The 15533-nt window shown below is 39.6% G+C and overlaps 1 protein-coding gene across 1 annotated transcript in view; it reads right to left on the bottom strand.

Moving 5' to 3' along the window:
• kif15 (kinesin family member 15) overlaps window positions 1–15533 on the bottom strand; it is a 48365-nt gene that overhangs the window by 29482 nt on the left and 3350 nt on the right. The window contains exons 4-20 of the mRNA XM_087138073.1: window positions 14868–14944; window positions 13990–14027; window positions 13605–13702; window positions 12655–12834; window positions 12369–12470; window positions 11361–11594; window positions 10656–10714; window positions 10431–10494; window positions 9668–9788; window positions 8054–8187; window positions 7183–7338; window positions 6105–6312; window positions 4918–5054; window positions 3607–3786; window positions 2694–2915; window positions 1755–1862; window positions 1206–1299 (exon numbers count right to left, since the gene is read on the bottom strand). Coding sequence (XP_086994199.1) covers window positions 1206–1299; window positions 1755–1862; window positions 2694–2915; window positions 3607–3786; window positions 4918–5054; window positions 6105–6312; window positions 7183–7338; window positions 8054–8187; window positions 9668–9788; window positions 10431–10494; window positions 10656–10714; window positions 11361–11594; window positions 12369–12470; window positions 12655–12834; window positions 13605–13702; window positions 13990–14027; window positions 14868–14944 — 2212 coding nt within the window. The remainder of the gene's footprint in view (window positions 1–1205; window positions 1300–1754; window positions 1863–2693; window positions 2916–3606; window positions 3787–4917; window positions 5055–6104; window positions 6313–7182; window positions 7339–8053; window positions 8188–9667; window positions 9789–10430; window positions 10495–10655; window positions 10715–11360; window positions 11595–12368; window positions 12471–12654; window positions 12835–13604; window positions 13703–13989; window positions 14028–14867; window positions 14945–15533) is intronic.

The raw sequence follows: 15533 nt of genomic DNA, 5'->3' as shown, positions 1-15533 counted from the left end.
CAGTGTTGTAGTCGAGACCACTTAAAACTTTCACAAGACCACACAAGACCAGCTGGGGCCAATATCACAGAGCTGCTTCAGCAAGAGAAAACCTTGCTTGATGTAACCAGCCAAACTCCATGTGACGCATACCCTTTTGAATTGGTATATAGCTGTCTTTGGTTAGCATGACAATCACACAGAGTTTAAGCAAGTAACGTCTGTTTTTTTAAGCAAATTTTTTTCGCGCTTAAGCAGATTTTTGGCTTAAGCAGCTTTATAAAATTGGACCCAGCACAAGACCTCCAAGTCTGAATTCAAGTCACGAGCTATACAAATTAACTGCAACAAAGTCTTCCTGTGTCGTTGTTCAACCTGTTACTTGTGACCGGTCTTGTGCATGGTCTCGACTACAACACTGGCATCTATCACTCAAGCGTGGGGACAAGCATAGACACCATGGGACACCATACACGTGTACAGAACTCACAGGAACGATACAGGATATCACTGCATGCTTACATGTAAAGTTGTCAAACAGAAAATATATGGCTATGAATCCTGTTTGAATATGGTAGCATTACAGGGTCCTCACTCAATGTTTGGTATATCAGTCATTACGTATAGTGATTTCTGGTTGTGATGCACCTGACCACCGCCAGCTTAAACGAGTGACAGTAAGATAACTCAGAAATCTGCATATTTTGTCAAATTTACTTTCTTCTTCCATATTTCCCCTTTCGGAGAGTTCTCAATTTGAGTAAAATTGCAAAGTGAAAGCAAGATGTCATTGAGTCATGCAACATGCAATGCAATTACAGTGGTTCCTGTCGACTAATTAGAAAAACTAAAATGGACAGGCATGACTCAAATAGTAACATACTAAAAAAATTTAGCAAATTTATATGCTGAGCAGTAATTAGCAGGAGACCACATACAAACAAATGCAAAGCATTCTAATTGATGAGCTGTGTTTGCTGAGTAAGTTCTTCTGTCCGTGCCAAATTTTGAAGCTTATTAGCTTATAAATAAACAGGCCAGTATAAATATTGTACTATGAAATTGCATAGCAAAATTTATATGCTGAGCACTAATCAGTGGGAGACCAGATACAAACAAATCTGCAAAATATTCTGCTTGGTGAGCTGTGTTCGCTAAGCAAGTTCTTCTTCTATCGTTGCCAAATCTTTAGTAAACAGGCCCTAAATATTCAAGATTGTACTTACTGCAGTAGTCTTTCTCCAGGTCGTCAAGTTTGGTCAACAGCCTGGCAGCTTCAGCTTTTAACTCCACCTTTTGTTGCTGCTCAGATTCTAAAAGCTGTGCATGACAACAACAAATCATTTGAAGGAGAGGTGTTTAACCCCTTCGCGCCAGGAAGTGGTAAGAGACGCTGTAAAAATTGAGATCCCTCAGCCCACTTTTCAGCTATTATTCTCGGCCCACGCTCGAGCGAACAAAACAATAAATTTTAAATAGAATTGTTTGTGCTTTGCCTTATGCAATTCATCCTTCTTCAATCTACAGGGGCCAATTTCATAGAGCTGCTTAAGCATGAAATTTGCTTAAGCACGAAAAAGCCTTACTTGATAAATCAGGTAACCAGCCAAAACTCCATGTTATGTACATGTATATTGCTTTTTTGATCGTATTTAGCTTTTTTTTTGGTTAGCAGGACTATCAGATAGAGTTTGAGCTGAGTAACCTTTGTTTATTAAGCAAAGTTTTTTCCTGCTTAAGCAAACCAAAACCAATGTGTCTATCTTCTGTATTACCTGATGTTGCTGTTCAAGTTGATGTTCTAGGAGGGCTTCCGTCTGTTTTTGTTTCAGTCGGTTTGTCTCTTCATCTTGGAGGCTCTGCAGGAGTTTTGAGTTTTCCTCCTATGCAATGTCAATCAATCCAGTGTATTTCTCGTGAAGACTTTTGGCTACTTACTGTTAGGCTGGTTCATACTTCGGACGAACAATAAATCCAAGTGCACTTGACGTAAAGAAATATTTGCAGCAAAATTTGATTGGGTTTAAATGTGTTCAACTTTCGCATATAGGCACCAAAGATAGCTGGTTTGACATTACACGTTTACATTCACTCGGTTCAGTTTTCATTCAGTTTACATGTTTGCTTTGGCGCTAGTATGAACCAACCTTCACCTAAAGTTGAAAAACCCTCACTCCCAGTTGAAATGGAGTCTATGAGATGCTGCTGATGCCTTGGAATTAATGCTGACCGAGATTAAGTCTTGAGCAGCAAGTACATGCAGATCAGAAACAACTTGTAAAGCAAATTTTATGTACTTTAAAAGACAAATAAAACTGTTTTTGCATGACAACTTGTGATAGGTTACTATGGAACTTCTTAAAAGTCACAAAACAAATACCAATATTTTGAATTGAATTTCAAAAGGCAGTGAGACTATCAAAGGTTCTTAGTCTAATGAACGGGAGCATGTTCTCCGTCTAGGAACTTCATATGGCACTGCGGGGACCTACTCACAACAACCAGTGAGTGAAAAGTATGTTAGACCAATTTTCACCTGAATAGGCACAACCCATGGCCTTTTCTAAGAGAAATGTACATGTGACAGCACAACCAACAATGGCTTCCTTGTGGCCGTAATCACTTACATCTGAGAGAGAGAGCTAGCTCACAAGGTCTACTGCTATTACCTCGTCTTAAAAAAACATGGAAATAACAAGAACAGTATTTCATACTTGGAGCTTCTTGACTTCCTCCGTCAGCGCTTCGTTGCACTGTTCGATCATGTGCTCTGGTATCTCCTCATCCACAATGCCCTCTTCATCCGTGAGAGGTGACGATTCCTCTGACGGTTCCACAAGTTGTCGTGGATTAAGAGGAGTACCGTCGTCGGTGTTGGGAACTGTGATTACTCGGTTGCGGAGAGTGTGCGCAACCTTCTTGGGGGTTGCCATATTCTGGAAAAAATGAAGCATGTGAATATTATTCTGAGTGATGGTTGCCACGGTGTCAAATGCCCAAACGCAGAGTCTAACGAGTTTGCAAGAGAGTTTCAAGTTAGTGTCAAGACTATAACGAGCGAACGCAATGCATTAGCAAGAAAATTGCATCCCTTCCAGATACAAGAACTTGAAGGAAAGATATAACAATAATAAAATTACACGAAATATTAAATGTATAACTTTGCCTGTTTGTTGGCGCACACTGAAAGTTTGGACTTCTTTTGAAAGCAGTAACTTAAAGTTTGCAAAGTTTGAGCTTCACAAAAAGATATGCAATGACTACTTGGGACAAACAGCAACAAGTCTTCCTTGTTGCCACAAATGGAAAACCAATGATAGTAACTGTATTAATGGGATGATTTGACATTTGTTACCAGATAATAACAAAAGCAATTTCAAGGACATTTTTTACTTCTCTGCTTTTTGCATATGTGACAGAAAGATTATTCTAAGCTCATCATTTTAATCCATCACTCAGGCATCACGCTCAACCAAACATTAAGTGGGTGAAAAAAACATTTCCATCATACAAGATTTGTTTAGAGGCGTGAAAAGCAAAATCAGGTCTGTCACTCAATTGGAGAGTGTGTGGCATGGCAATTTATTGGGGATTTTAGTGTTTTTTTTTCCCCTTTTCTGGGCTTACCCTGATGGTCTTCATATGCAGGTTATTCATGGTGTCCCTCTCAATCTTGGTCTTGACCTTGAAGGCCTCCAGGGCATTCTCCAACTCGTTGACAGTCTTCTTGTAAGAAGCCACCTCTGCCTCCAGCTTCAGTTGTGTCTTACTCCACACCTCCGACTGTTCTGACAGCTCCTGTCTGGCCTGCAAGTGAGATATTAAAAACAAATCCACTACACTTCTGATTGACCATAAGATCCAAAAATCATTTCCCCCAGCATTACCGACGACAAAGACTCTGACTATACTTTAATTTAGGATCAGTGGGATCCACGTACATGTATATTTCAATCATTTTAAATCTACAGTTATAAGGCTGAGTCAATTCGAATAATTCACTAGTCGTATATTTGACCTATTTGATCGAATATCCAACTATTCGGTCATACCGATCGGCAGATTGTTGAGTAACAAACCATATACAAAATCAGTTGCAATAATGCACACAATTGTAGATTATCATCATTATAATAGTTTCTCAAGTCTACGAGTATCTCCAGCCACGATTTAGCAAGATTGAAGTGACAAATAATAATTCTTTTCCTGTTGAAAATGTATATTACTTTTCAATTTTTTAATAAATAATGTATTTTTTATATCGTTGTAAGCTTTTTTGTTGCTTTTCATTCGAATATACTTGAAAAAAGCCTCAATAGTGCAATTTTTTCATTTAAAACAAAAGAAAATTCTCCCTTCCTTTTCATGAACTTTGCATTCGAATATTCAAATTCCAAAAATAATATTTGATTATTCGATAATCGATTGAATATTCGCTTATTTGGATATTTCAGTTTGGGCCAAAAGGTTTGAATGAGAGTGCGATATAAAGTAGCGTAAAGCATCGGTCTCCTCACACATGACTATCAACCTGGGCGAACTTAACTCTGGATGAACCCAAGGCTACCCTGAGTTGAGATTTTGATTTTTTCACCCTGCGTTGGATCCTTCTTCATTTCATTCTTGTTTCAAGCAAACCAGGCTTCAGGTTTCACCCTAGGGCAAGGTCAACCCCAAAATGAATGAGAAAAACTCCCACTTGTCCAAGCTGTTCAACCTGGGGAGAGAGTACTGTCTACGTGCTTTGCTACTGTCAAACGCCACATGATAATTCTGTGCGTCAACCCTGCACTGTTTGAAATGAGGAATTGATGACTGAGTTGGCACTTGGTAGATGCCTGTTAACGGTTATCCAGAGATCTACAGTTGAGCTACTGGTTGAGTCCCGGTTGATGTTACTGCCAAACTACAAATCTAAATCTGGAGAAGTATACTGACTGTGTCCCTCTCTCCTTGCATCTGCTTGATCTGCACCTTGTATTTGTCAAAGGTAGAGGAGATGGCCATGTGATGGTCCCCGTGTTGAGAGGGCGTTCGGGAAGGAGAGGGGCAGATGCTGGTCCGGCGATCCCCACCTGGGTACAAGGATGTAAAAGTTGATATCACAAAAAACTCTGGGTTCCCTTGCACAAAAATGCAGATCAAAAGTGTAAACCTTGTTTCCTGAAAGGTGCTTAACAGATTCAGAAAGGCAAGGCAATGCTTAATCAGCAAAATCGGCCATACTATGCAACAGAAATTAGATTTCTGATGCCAAAAAATGTTGTCAAAGATAAACTAAACAAATCCTCACAATCAATTTATTTTACATATTTCCCTGGCTTTTCCTGACCTGGAGTATTCCAAATAAAATCACTTGACTTTACAGGGTTTCTACCAATTAAAAACCCGAAAAACTGTTTTGAAATGTTGATGTAGGCTGGATCAAGATGGTAGTAATCTGCTTATCCCCCGTAAAGAATCAAAGTCTGTCTGTTCTTTTGGGAACAATGCTAGACTAAACAGTGGACAGTTTAGGTTATTGCTAACATTTGGCCGATCCTGCTCTGTAAAATTATAATGGGCATCAATTCCTTTGTGTTCCTAAAGTATCTTCTGAATATTTCAACTTTACAGTCAACCACATCCAAAATCACTGGACCTGTTTCTGCCTCATTTTCTCAAACGAGGTCAAAAAGATGGCATCTCCCTCACGAAATCCAAATAACGTGGCAATCAATTCATTGCAGATGCACAGCAAAGTACATGTTATTCAAGACTGCATGCAGCCACTGAAAAATGACTGTCTGCCCAGGATTTAGACTAAAGTTTTTTATTTCAGAGGAACAAAAAAATTTGATTTTTTGTCTATGAAGAGAACAGACTACATCTGCACAACCAGTTACACAAACAGCTGTTGTCTAATCTTTTCCTTTTTTTAATGGCTTACATCCTTACTACTGTCAAACAGAATATTACACAAATAAACAGTATAAATTCAATATTACTTGGAACCTAAACTGCATCAAAAATTGAAATTATCAGCTACTTCAAACGTGTTTTTAATCACCAGGCTTCCTGAGAAAATCTAACGTGTGAGTTGTACATTTTATGGCTGTAAATCTAGATATTCTTGAAAGCCTCACCTTCCATATAAGCCATGAGTTCCCTGAAGACTTTTTCAAGCTGCTGAGCCCGGTCGTTGTCGTACTCCATGCCTGAACGCACTGACTGTAAAGCCAATAGTTTCTTGTTCTCGTTGCGCAGATTGCAATTCTCCATTGCGTATTGTGTGACAGTGGGGTTGCGGGCCAACTGCTGCTTCAGTGCGGCAATCTCACTCTTCAAGTCACTCTGAAATAAACCAACCAATTAGAATCATCACTGGCATCACCACTTATTACGAAGCAGCACTGGCGTGCGCGCCTCGCACGGACAATAGTTTTCACATGTACTGAATGTGTACTCTACTCTGTACATTTTTTAATTAAATGTACATCGGCTGAAACTTGTCTTCATTTCTCAAATTAGAAAGGTTTTAGCTATGTTGATAGTATATTCCACAAGTATACAATTGGAGTGAATTCCTATCAGATGTCATGTGTCCCTGCATGTAAGCTCATGAAATTAGAATTATTCATTGTTTGCAAAAATGTTGATGAAATGTATACAGTATATGTATATGTATGTTGTGTTGCCTGACAGGCTTAGACTCGGAGGCTATTCAGCCTTAAGACAGGTAAGAGTAGTTAACCCGTTTGATCTGGTTACACTGAGTAGTTTTTCACTCTGACAACTGTTCCATGTTTACATTTAGCAAGGGTCCTTGCAACACAGTGTGAGGGTGATGATAAAACTTAAAGTTGCCCACTGAGTTTAAAGATACCAGGTTTCAAAAGTGGAAGACAAAGTGTTGAAATGCGTCAACAAATTAGACCTGTTTAAAAGGGTTTTTATAGGTGAGTGGAGGTAGAAAGACCTTTCTCAATAGGTCCATTTGGTTATCTATCCAAAGAGCCTTCATACTGGATAAACCTCACATCACTATTTGAGTTTAAGACATCTTTACCATTAAACAAGTCCTGTGTGGCTTGAGCCAATATCCATGAAACGAAAGGTTAGGTACATTAACCCTAACCCTCCTTAATCCTCCAACAGGTGAAGGATTGAGGAGGGTTAGGGTTAAAGGCAGAGTGTAGGGAAATGTGGTGACGGTGTTTTTACCACCAGCTGATCCTCCGTGGTTTCGTCGTTGCCTTGGGCTTTCTGCAGCCGGGCGATGGTATTCTCTCTGAACCTGACGATCATCTTGGTGGATTGAAGGTACTGCTCCTTCTTGTTGGACAGGTCTTCCAGCCTGGAGATCTTCTCCAGTAGATTCTGCGGCAGGACACAGAAACTCAAAATCAGGTTGGATGACACAGGCTGGTACTCCATTATCTTGACAGTAACAAGGTACTGCTCCAATAAGTTGAGCAGTTTTTTGTGACAAACAAAATTTCAATGGAAATGCTGGGAACGCCAGTGGCAATTGAATAAAAGCTCTACAGACGTGAACAATGTGCAATGCCTATGGTCCTTTGTATACAATTTTCATCTTTTTCAAAATTATATACATAGCAGTATTCAAATTCGAGATTGATAGATCTCATTCATGAACTCATCAAAGACAACAAAACTGAACCAATTTTGAGGCCAGAGCTTGGTTTAAAGATGTTTAGGCCATGGAAACAGTAGTCAAATTCAGGCTTTATTAGACGCAATCCTCCACTTCAAATTCTCAAACACAGTGGACTTCATGCAGTTCCTACTGTTTATGACATTCACAAGAGGAACATTTGAAGGATGCTTGAAAGAGCGAGCAGGGCACATGCATTTCAGTGAAGGGTACATTCAACTAATTTTGCGCTCAAAGACACATCTGTCTGATGGGATAGGCCATGACAATGCAATACAAGCCAATGTGTTCATTAATCCTTTCTTCTTCACCATAGAGAAGACACTTGTACATAGGGACTACAAGAAGGTGCTTGATATCAAATCCAGTCTAAAGCAACAGAGCGGACAAGACATTGGGATATTTGTTTGGCCGTACCCTTTTCTCCATGTCAGCCTTCTCCCTCAGGTACATGGCATCTAGGAAATAACCCCTCCATTTCTTCTCGCCATTCCCGTTGACAGCTGATCCGACGTTGTTGGGAGTGGCAAGACTAGCAGGGGTGTGCACACCTTATCCCACAAGTAGAGGGGAAAAATTTGCCATTATTTAAGGGCCTTCCTTTTAAGGTTGCCATGCAATCTGCTTTCCACATCAGCAAGCACGCTTGGCGACCCCCAACTGTGCAGAAGGATCCATGGTTTGAATCTCACCAGAGTAGCTTCAGATTTGTTCCCAAATGAACTTATGAATGTTTAGCCATGTTCACATGGGATTTTTTTAAATAAACCTTGCAGAGACTATTGTCAATTTGACAACATTAGATCTATTTTTTAAATAAACCTTGCAGAGACTATTGTCAATTTGACAACATTAGATCTATTTTTTAAATAAACCTTGCAGAGACTATTGTCAATTTGACAACATTAGATCTATTTTTTAAATAAACCTTGCAGAGACTATTGTCAATTTGACAACATTAGATCTATTTTTTAAATAACCCTTGCAGAGACTATTGTCAATTTGACAACATTAGATCCAATGCTGACTGCTGCTTAACTGTCATCACCGTCAAGTGTTGAATGTCAGTCGCTAGTTTTACCTACTGCAGCAGAAGTGTCATCAACTGAGTCTTGGAAGAATTACATTGTCAATATTGTATCACAGAAAAATCCTAGGCAGGAGGCCACTGTAATGTAAAACTTTCAAGTTCATGTAAATGGGTCAGGGCATTCTCATATGACCTCTGTCATTTCCCATTGCACGTGCCCATACAGTACTCTACGTGCATGTAGGACATTACAGATGCAAAATAAACAACTTGAATAAAAGAAATTCCGAACATTTCACACTTCCTGAAGAAACATCCAGTATCAAATTATAAGGTCAATGGGAGAGCGCCCTCGTGATATTCTCAGAAGTGACTGAGACACTTTCCACAGGTCGCAAAATCCACATGGGAACACTATAGAAGAGTAACTGCAATGGAATGTCAACAAGTGCTCATGGTAACTTTTTGAACTTTTTAGTCCAATGTAAACACGGCTTTTGACAAGGCTTCAGACTAGATTACAAAATAACGTACTGAAATTACATCACCTCAGTTTAACTCCATAAAAGACCCATAAAATGGCTAAGTGCTGAAAGGTTTGAATATCAAACCATCTCTGACATTCAATTCAGAAAAGATTTTAGGTTTGAAAATGGAACACTTTCTAAGATAAGACAATTTCTGGACTTCACCAGCAGTTTGCAAAACTTAATTATTTTACAGCATGGCATAAAAATTTCATCAATACACACCTCTTATTTGTTACTGAAATTCGGTAAATGAGTAAGTTTGGATGGAAGCTAAGCTAAGTACACAGTGCATCTTGTTCCAGAAAGTAAACAGAAAGCTTTGTTTTATTGCGTACCTTCTTTGCATGGAGATACATGTGTATACTAGTTTCACACGGGAAAGGGCCAACCACGATTAAGGATATTGTACTTAATTCAATCTCAAACAGCAAACACAACTGATCTGACCCGAGTTCAGCAAGGCTGAGTTACCTGAGCTAGTTGGTTCCTTTGGGATAGATCCTTGTGTGTACTGCTGGAGTTGCTCTCGCAGGCGTTTGATTTCCAATTGTAGATGCAGTGTATTACCTTGGGTGTCCTCATTCACTACAGCCTGTTAATGTTAACAACCAATGAGAACAACCCAAGAGGGTATCATGTCAATGAGAACGGCAGGGGAGGGGGAGGGATTTGCTGTTGATCAAGACTTGCCTAGAATTACGCATGACCCGATCTAACAAAGTGAGTCACAAGTCACCTGAGCAACATTCGAGTTTAAGGCCTTTGAAAGATTTTTTGCAGAGTGAAAATCAATATGAAGAGCCTCAATATTTTTTACCCACATAACGTCCATTTTCACAAGGTGGGAAAACTGAGTGGAGCATCATTTAACTGAAGAGCTCTGTCTTCCTTTACTAAGGCAGGCTAAAATAAAATTACTTTTTAAAAAATGGTTTTAAGATGCATTTCGGGGAATCCAGTCACATTCTGACACTCCCTGCACATTTCTGCTGAAAACCATCATGAATCCTTTAAAATCCTCCACTGGTTAGGCAACCAAGGGGATATGTTGCCTTTTACCTCTCAAGGACATCAAGTCCCATGTAAGCCAAAGAGTGGCTAGGCTCTACCTTCATTAATTCTTCACAATCCTTAAGAAACTTTCCACTTATTTCCTAGGATCTGGGACAGTTAGGGCTAATTTTACTAGAAAAAGAATTACTAATAGATACAATGAATGTACATGTGATAATACCTTGTTCTTAATCATCTTAGCTCTCCTGGCAAAATTTAAAGTTGAAAGTGTTTCGCCGAAACACCTGGAGAATGAAAAAAAACCAAAGGTTGCTTGAATTGAGAATCCAAACTCTGCTTCTATTAGTCTATACACCAAACATACAAGAAAGCCAGAAAAGGAGTGAACTTCAGAAAACAACGAAGGAATTAAGAGAGGGAATCATCATTGTTTCTCCATACTTACTTTGCTCCTGGGTGCACATTTGCTATGATGTACGTCTTGGCATTTCCACCCAAAGAGTCCTGAAAAGCAAAAACAGACCCGAGCAGAAGATATTCTTACACACTGGAGTGAAAAGTGAGGTTTCTCCTTTTTAAAAAAATCTTGAGAAAGTCTTAGGAGCCTGCTTCGTCACATAAGACATGGGCTAAGCATAATAGTTTTCATTTAGTTGGTGGTGAAGCTTAAATCAATTTCACATGTTCCTTTGTCAAGCACAATGTACAAACAGCATCCACTGCATCAGTAAATCTAGGGACCAGAACTGAAGTCATTACTGCAGGGGTACCGTGCTCACGTGCAGGTAGTGCACACAAAAGCCTCTTCAATCAATTAGATGTGTACAAAAATTTTGCCAAATGGTATCTGTATAATTGATTAATGATGTGCAATAAGTTTATGAGGGACTCTGGTGCCACTGCCAAAAAAGACATCTGCTTGGAATAATTCAGTGACCAAGTGCCGACTTAATATCTGCAAAACTGTAGCGTATGATGTGTTTTATCCAACATGCTATAATTGCGCATTAAAGTGTCTATGTCCAAACTACATGCTAGTACACATCCCGCACCCAAACCAGTTTCAAGGATTCCTAAAACTTCATGCTACAGATGGGAAACAGCAGCACTCTGTGCAGTCTGACAGCTGCAGGGTCACACTGGCACTCACCCGCAGCAAGAAGCTGAGTTTGGAGTCTCTGTAAGGCACGTGGCGGGTCTTGCCGTGACCGATGTCCACCAGGGCAGTGATGACATGGCCGAGGGTCAGGAGGGACTTGTTGATGCTGCCCGCCTCCTTCAGCCGGATTCCCGTCGTCTTGGTGTCCTTCTGCCGCTCGCTGCCTGCCAGGTCGACCAAGTTCAGCTGCGACACACGGATGTTGGACACACCAGCTTTCTTCTCCTGAGTTGTGAGAGGCGAAATATTTGAAAAATCGACATTTTACAATACAATAGGGCATCAGGTTCAATCACTTAGACATTTTTAAGCCAGGTCTATGAGCCAGACATTATTCCTGAAACAACCACACCTGCTGTTCATTTTTAAGTGTTTTATTTTGGAGGATTTTTTTACAAGGTCAGGAGTTTCTACCATTGAGTTTACATGGCAGAGAGCGTGATTTCATGGCAAAAAGGAAGTACTGTGACACGTATATGGTGACGTACTTAATTCCTTTTGCATTAAGAGGCTTCCTATATTTACTCTAGAAAAGTTGTATGTACTTTATGAAGTTTGTTTTCTCAGAACAAAAGCTCGTCCAGTTGGCACGCTGCACGGGATCCCAAACTTCTTCACTGATCTAAATCTCAAACTATTCAGACAACAAAGACAATTTACTGGCACACACATTTGCAAGGTGGTGTTGGAAATGCAAGCTTTTCAACAATGATTAGAGCCCTTACAGGTAAATATAATATTTCCACAGTAGCGAAAAGTCACTCAAAGGCACAGTGTTGCTGACTAGCAAGATGAGTTCAATTCATTCTAGAGATTACAATGGGTGACCCAAACCTGTGAATTTCTACTAACTGATGCAGATATCTCAAATTTTAAGCTACCATGCTTGCCAGGCCAAGTTTAGCCCAATGAACATCAAACACTGCATTCAAGTTACCTTAAATGATATCTGATTTGAACTCGAAGGCTGGGCGCATGTTGTACACGTACAAGAATTACCTTGGTTTGTATGGTGAATGTGAAGACAGCATGGCTGCGACTGCTTTCCCTGTTCATGGATGTAGAAGCAACTCTCCGGTTCAGCCAGCCAGTTGACAACACCTTTGGAGGGGACAAGGTGTCTAATATTAGGTATCAATTACTGCAGTCGGTGGACATAAGACTGCCTTTTTTCCTTCAATCCCTCTTAACCTTTGTTATTGAAAAATAGCCATTTATACTTGTTGTTACAATTATTTCATGAACTTGCCACCGGTATATGTTGCCACATATGAGGATAGCATACCTTGTATGCATCACTGGGATTGTTAACCTCCTGCTCAATGAGACCATCAACAAAGACGCCACGCTTGAAGTTTTCCCTCAGCTGTAGGCCCATGGAGGCAGAGTCCAACAGGTCATACACCTGCTCGTTGTAGATCTCCAAGAATGACACGCGACACATGAACTCGAATCGCTCTCCTTGCTGTGATAAGCGGACAGATTGTTTACAGTGTTGTTAGTAATATTCCATCCTGTTGTTTGTTGTGTTAGAAGGGAGGCTGGTCTTCATGTAATTGAAGGATATTAAGTTTTTGTTGGGGGGGTTCCTGCAAGCTTGTCAGAGTCTCCTTATCTCCTTACATCAGTAAATGTCAAACCAAGCTCATTTGGGAACTACCAGCTAGAACAGCTGAAAAAAATAGGTCATGACATTTAAATCAATTTCACCTCTAGAGAGATAAATATGGAAGTACCTAAAAAAAATCGAATTGCAACATTTACTATCAGTTTTGCAATAGATGCACAGTATGGCATTCATGTCATCCATCACCCTCACAGACCACGACGCTAAGTTCTCCCACATATTTCATAGTTCACTTGGCATTTGGGAGGGTTTTACAGGATTGAAGGCAGGCAAACACACAGCTTTTTCATGTACAAGTACACAACAGACCTGTAGGACTACATTGTTTGATGGCCTTGAGCTCAGTTTTCGACTTTTGAGGGGCTCGGGCCAAGACTCAAGGCCAGCACGAGTCTTGACTGTTTCGTTATCTTGAGCATCCTTTCAATGTAAAATAAGCAAATAAATGGAAAACTTAACACCTCCGTTTTCAGCCTGAGGATTTCTTCCTATTCAATATTCTCATCTTGCTTGAAAGGGAAAGGAGACTTATGCTCTATAATGATTTCTTCAAGTTAGCTTTGGACTTTTCCACAGTTTTGATGCCTTGTAAAGCATTTGGAGGCTACCTTTTCACGTTCCCTGTTAACAAGACTGAACAGGTATTCAAAGCTTCTTGGGATGACACCTCGCAGTTCATGGTGGAAATTATCAGCCTCATCAGGTCCTATGAAAAAAAACAAAAGAAAAATAGTTGAGCATCAGATCTGAAATTTCTCTTGATTGAGATAAATTAAACTGTAGTGTTTTTTTAGCAATAAGATTCTGGGTATAAAATGTGCGTTTTACCGGTGCAACTGACAGAAAGTGATACTTCATATGTGACAGATTCAAAGCAGATCTCCATCTCTGATTATTTTTCATTTCCTAGTTGGTTGGAGTTTTTCCCCTGGAGAGAGGTCACTTTCAATTTGTGTCATACAAAAATTCGTTATCCTCAACGGTTCAACTTACCCATCATTGTGAATGTCTTGCCTGATCCAGTTTGTCCACTGGAAATGAAAAGAAAAAAAAATTAAAGGATGAGATTTTAAAAATCTGTAGCATGTACACTTCTGCTAAAGAAAACTGGTAATTCAAACGCATGGTAATTATACGAACCTGTAGTTCTTTACTGTAAAGTCTAGGTAATCATCAACCACTCGTAACAGTGGAAAGACCTGCCCACAAAAGGAACTGACCTCCCAATCAAGAATGTCTTTGGGTTTTAATCAGTGTCTTGGGTGCAAAGTTTAATTTCTTGATTGTAATACAGCGTATATCTACATGTATACAGTCACCATGAGCAATGCATCATAAACACAGAATTCCCAGGATTCATTGAGTTATACACAGAATTCCCCATGTCCAGAACCCAAACTTGTTGACTTGTTTGTTGTACAAATGTATAAATTTCAAGTAACCCAGGGGCCAATTTCATGGAGCTGCTTAAGCACAAAATTTGCTTAAGCAGGAAAAAACTTTGCTTAATAAACAAAGGTTACCAGTTGAAACTCTATCTGAATGTCATGCTAACCAAACAACAGCTAAATACAATCCCCAAACAATATACATCACATGGAATTTTGGCTGGTTAACTGATTTATCAAGCAATGTTTTTTGCGCTTAAGCAAATTTTGTGCTTAAGCAGCTCTATGAAATTGGCCCCAGCTGCAGCTGGTATTCACATTATACCACACAGTCAGCTTCCAAACTATTGTTACATGCATATGTACAATGTACATGTATGCTTAGTGTATGTACCGGAAGCAACTGTAAAAAGTAATCTGTTATACAGAGAACGAGACAGATTAGTAAACTAATTCTACTTTAGGATGAATTCAAGCACTTACTAGGCAAATATAGTGGAATTGTACCCTGCCACACAGCTCTCGATTGTCTTCCTGCCAACAGCAGCAAATACTGCTTCCTAAAAAAAAAAATTCTTTACTCTCTCTTTATCTTGGCTAGGTACATGTATTCAGATATAGCCCAAGGAGAATAGGCACTTACTGTTCTTGTCTTCTGAGTATCATGTTCATGGTTATTCTTTGATACTGAGAGATTGCCCGACTCATTTGAGTTGTGCCCTGCATTTAACTTGCATTACAATTTTGGCATTTTCGGAGCACTCCGTGTTTGTGATACACATTGTACATGTATGCACCTTTATCTCCAAGAAAATAAAGCCCACCAAAATATCTTTTTACAAAAATTTTGGAATAATCCGAAGATAAATATGATGAATGAAAAGTTACTGCTCGTTTGTACTGGTATGGATGCTGCAAGACCAACATTAAAAATTCTGCACTGGCCTCAGTCCGCTGGTCCAGTGAACTTTTCCAACCTTGCTAACACAGTCTTTCCTTTAAATTAACGGGCCTACTGTTCATTTCTCAAAGAAGTGTGACATTGTGACACCTTGATCTCTGGGAAAGCTAAAAAACAGTTCCACTATCACAAGTGATAAAAACAGAGCAGGACAAATCTCCAAAGACGCTGAATTGGTTCTAGCATTC

Source organism: Acanthaster planci, linkage group LG06, assembly GCF_054643075.1.
Source record: "Acanthaster planci isolate LZ-2023a linkage group LG06, COTS_SCS, whole genome shotgun sequence".
In the NCBI taxonomy this organism is placed as follows: domain Eukaryota; kingdom Metazoa; phylum Echinodermata; class Asteroidea; order Valvatida; family Acanthasteridae; genus Acanthaster; species Acanthaster planci.
The sequence above is the reverse complement of the archived record's forward strand: the minus strand, read 5'-3'. Positions and strand labels throughout refer to the sequence as shown.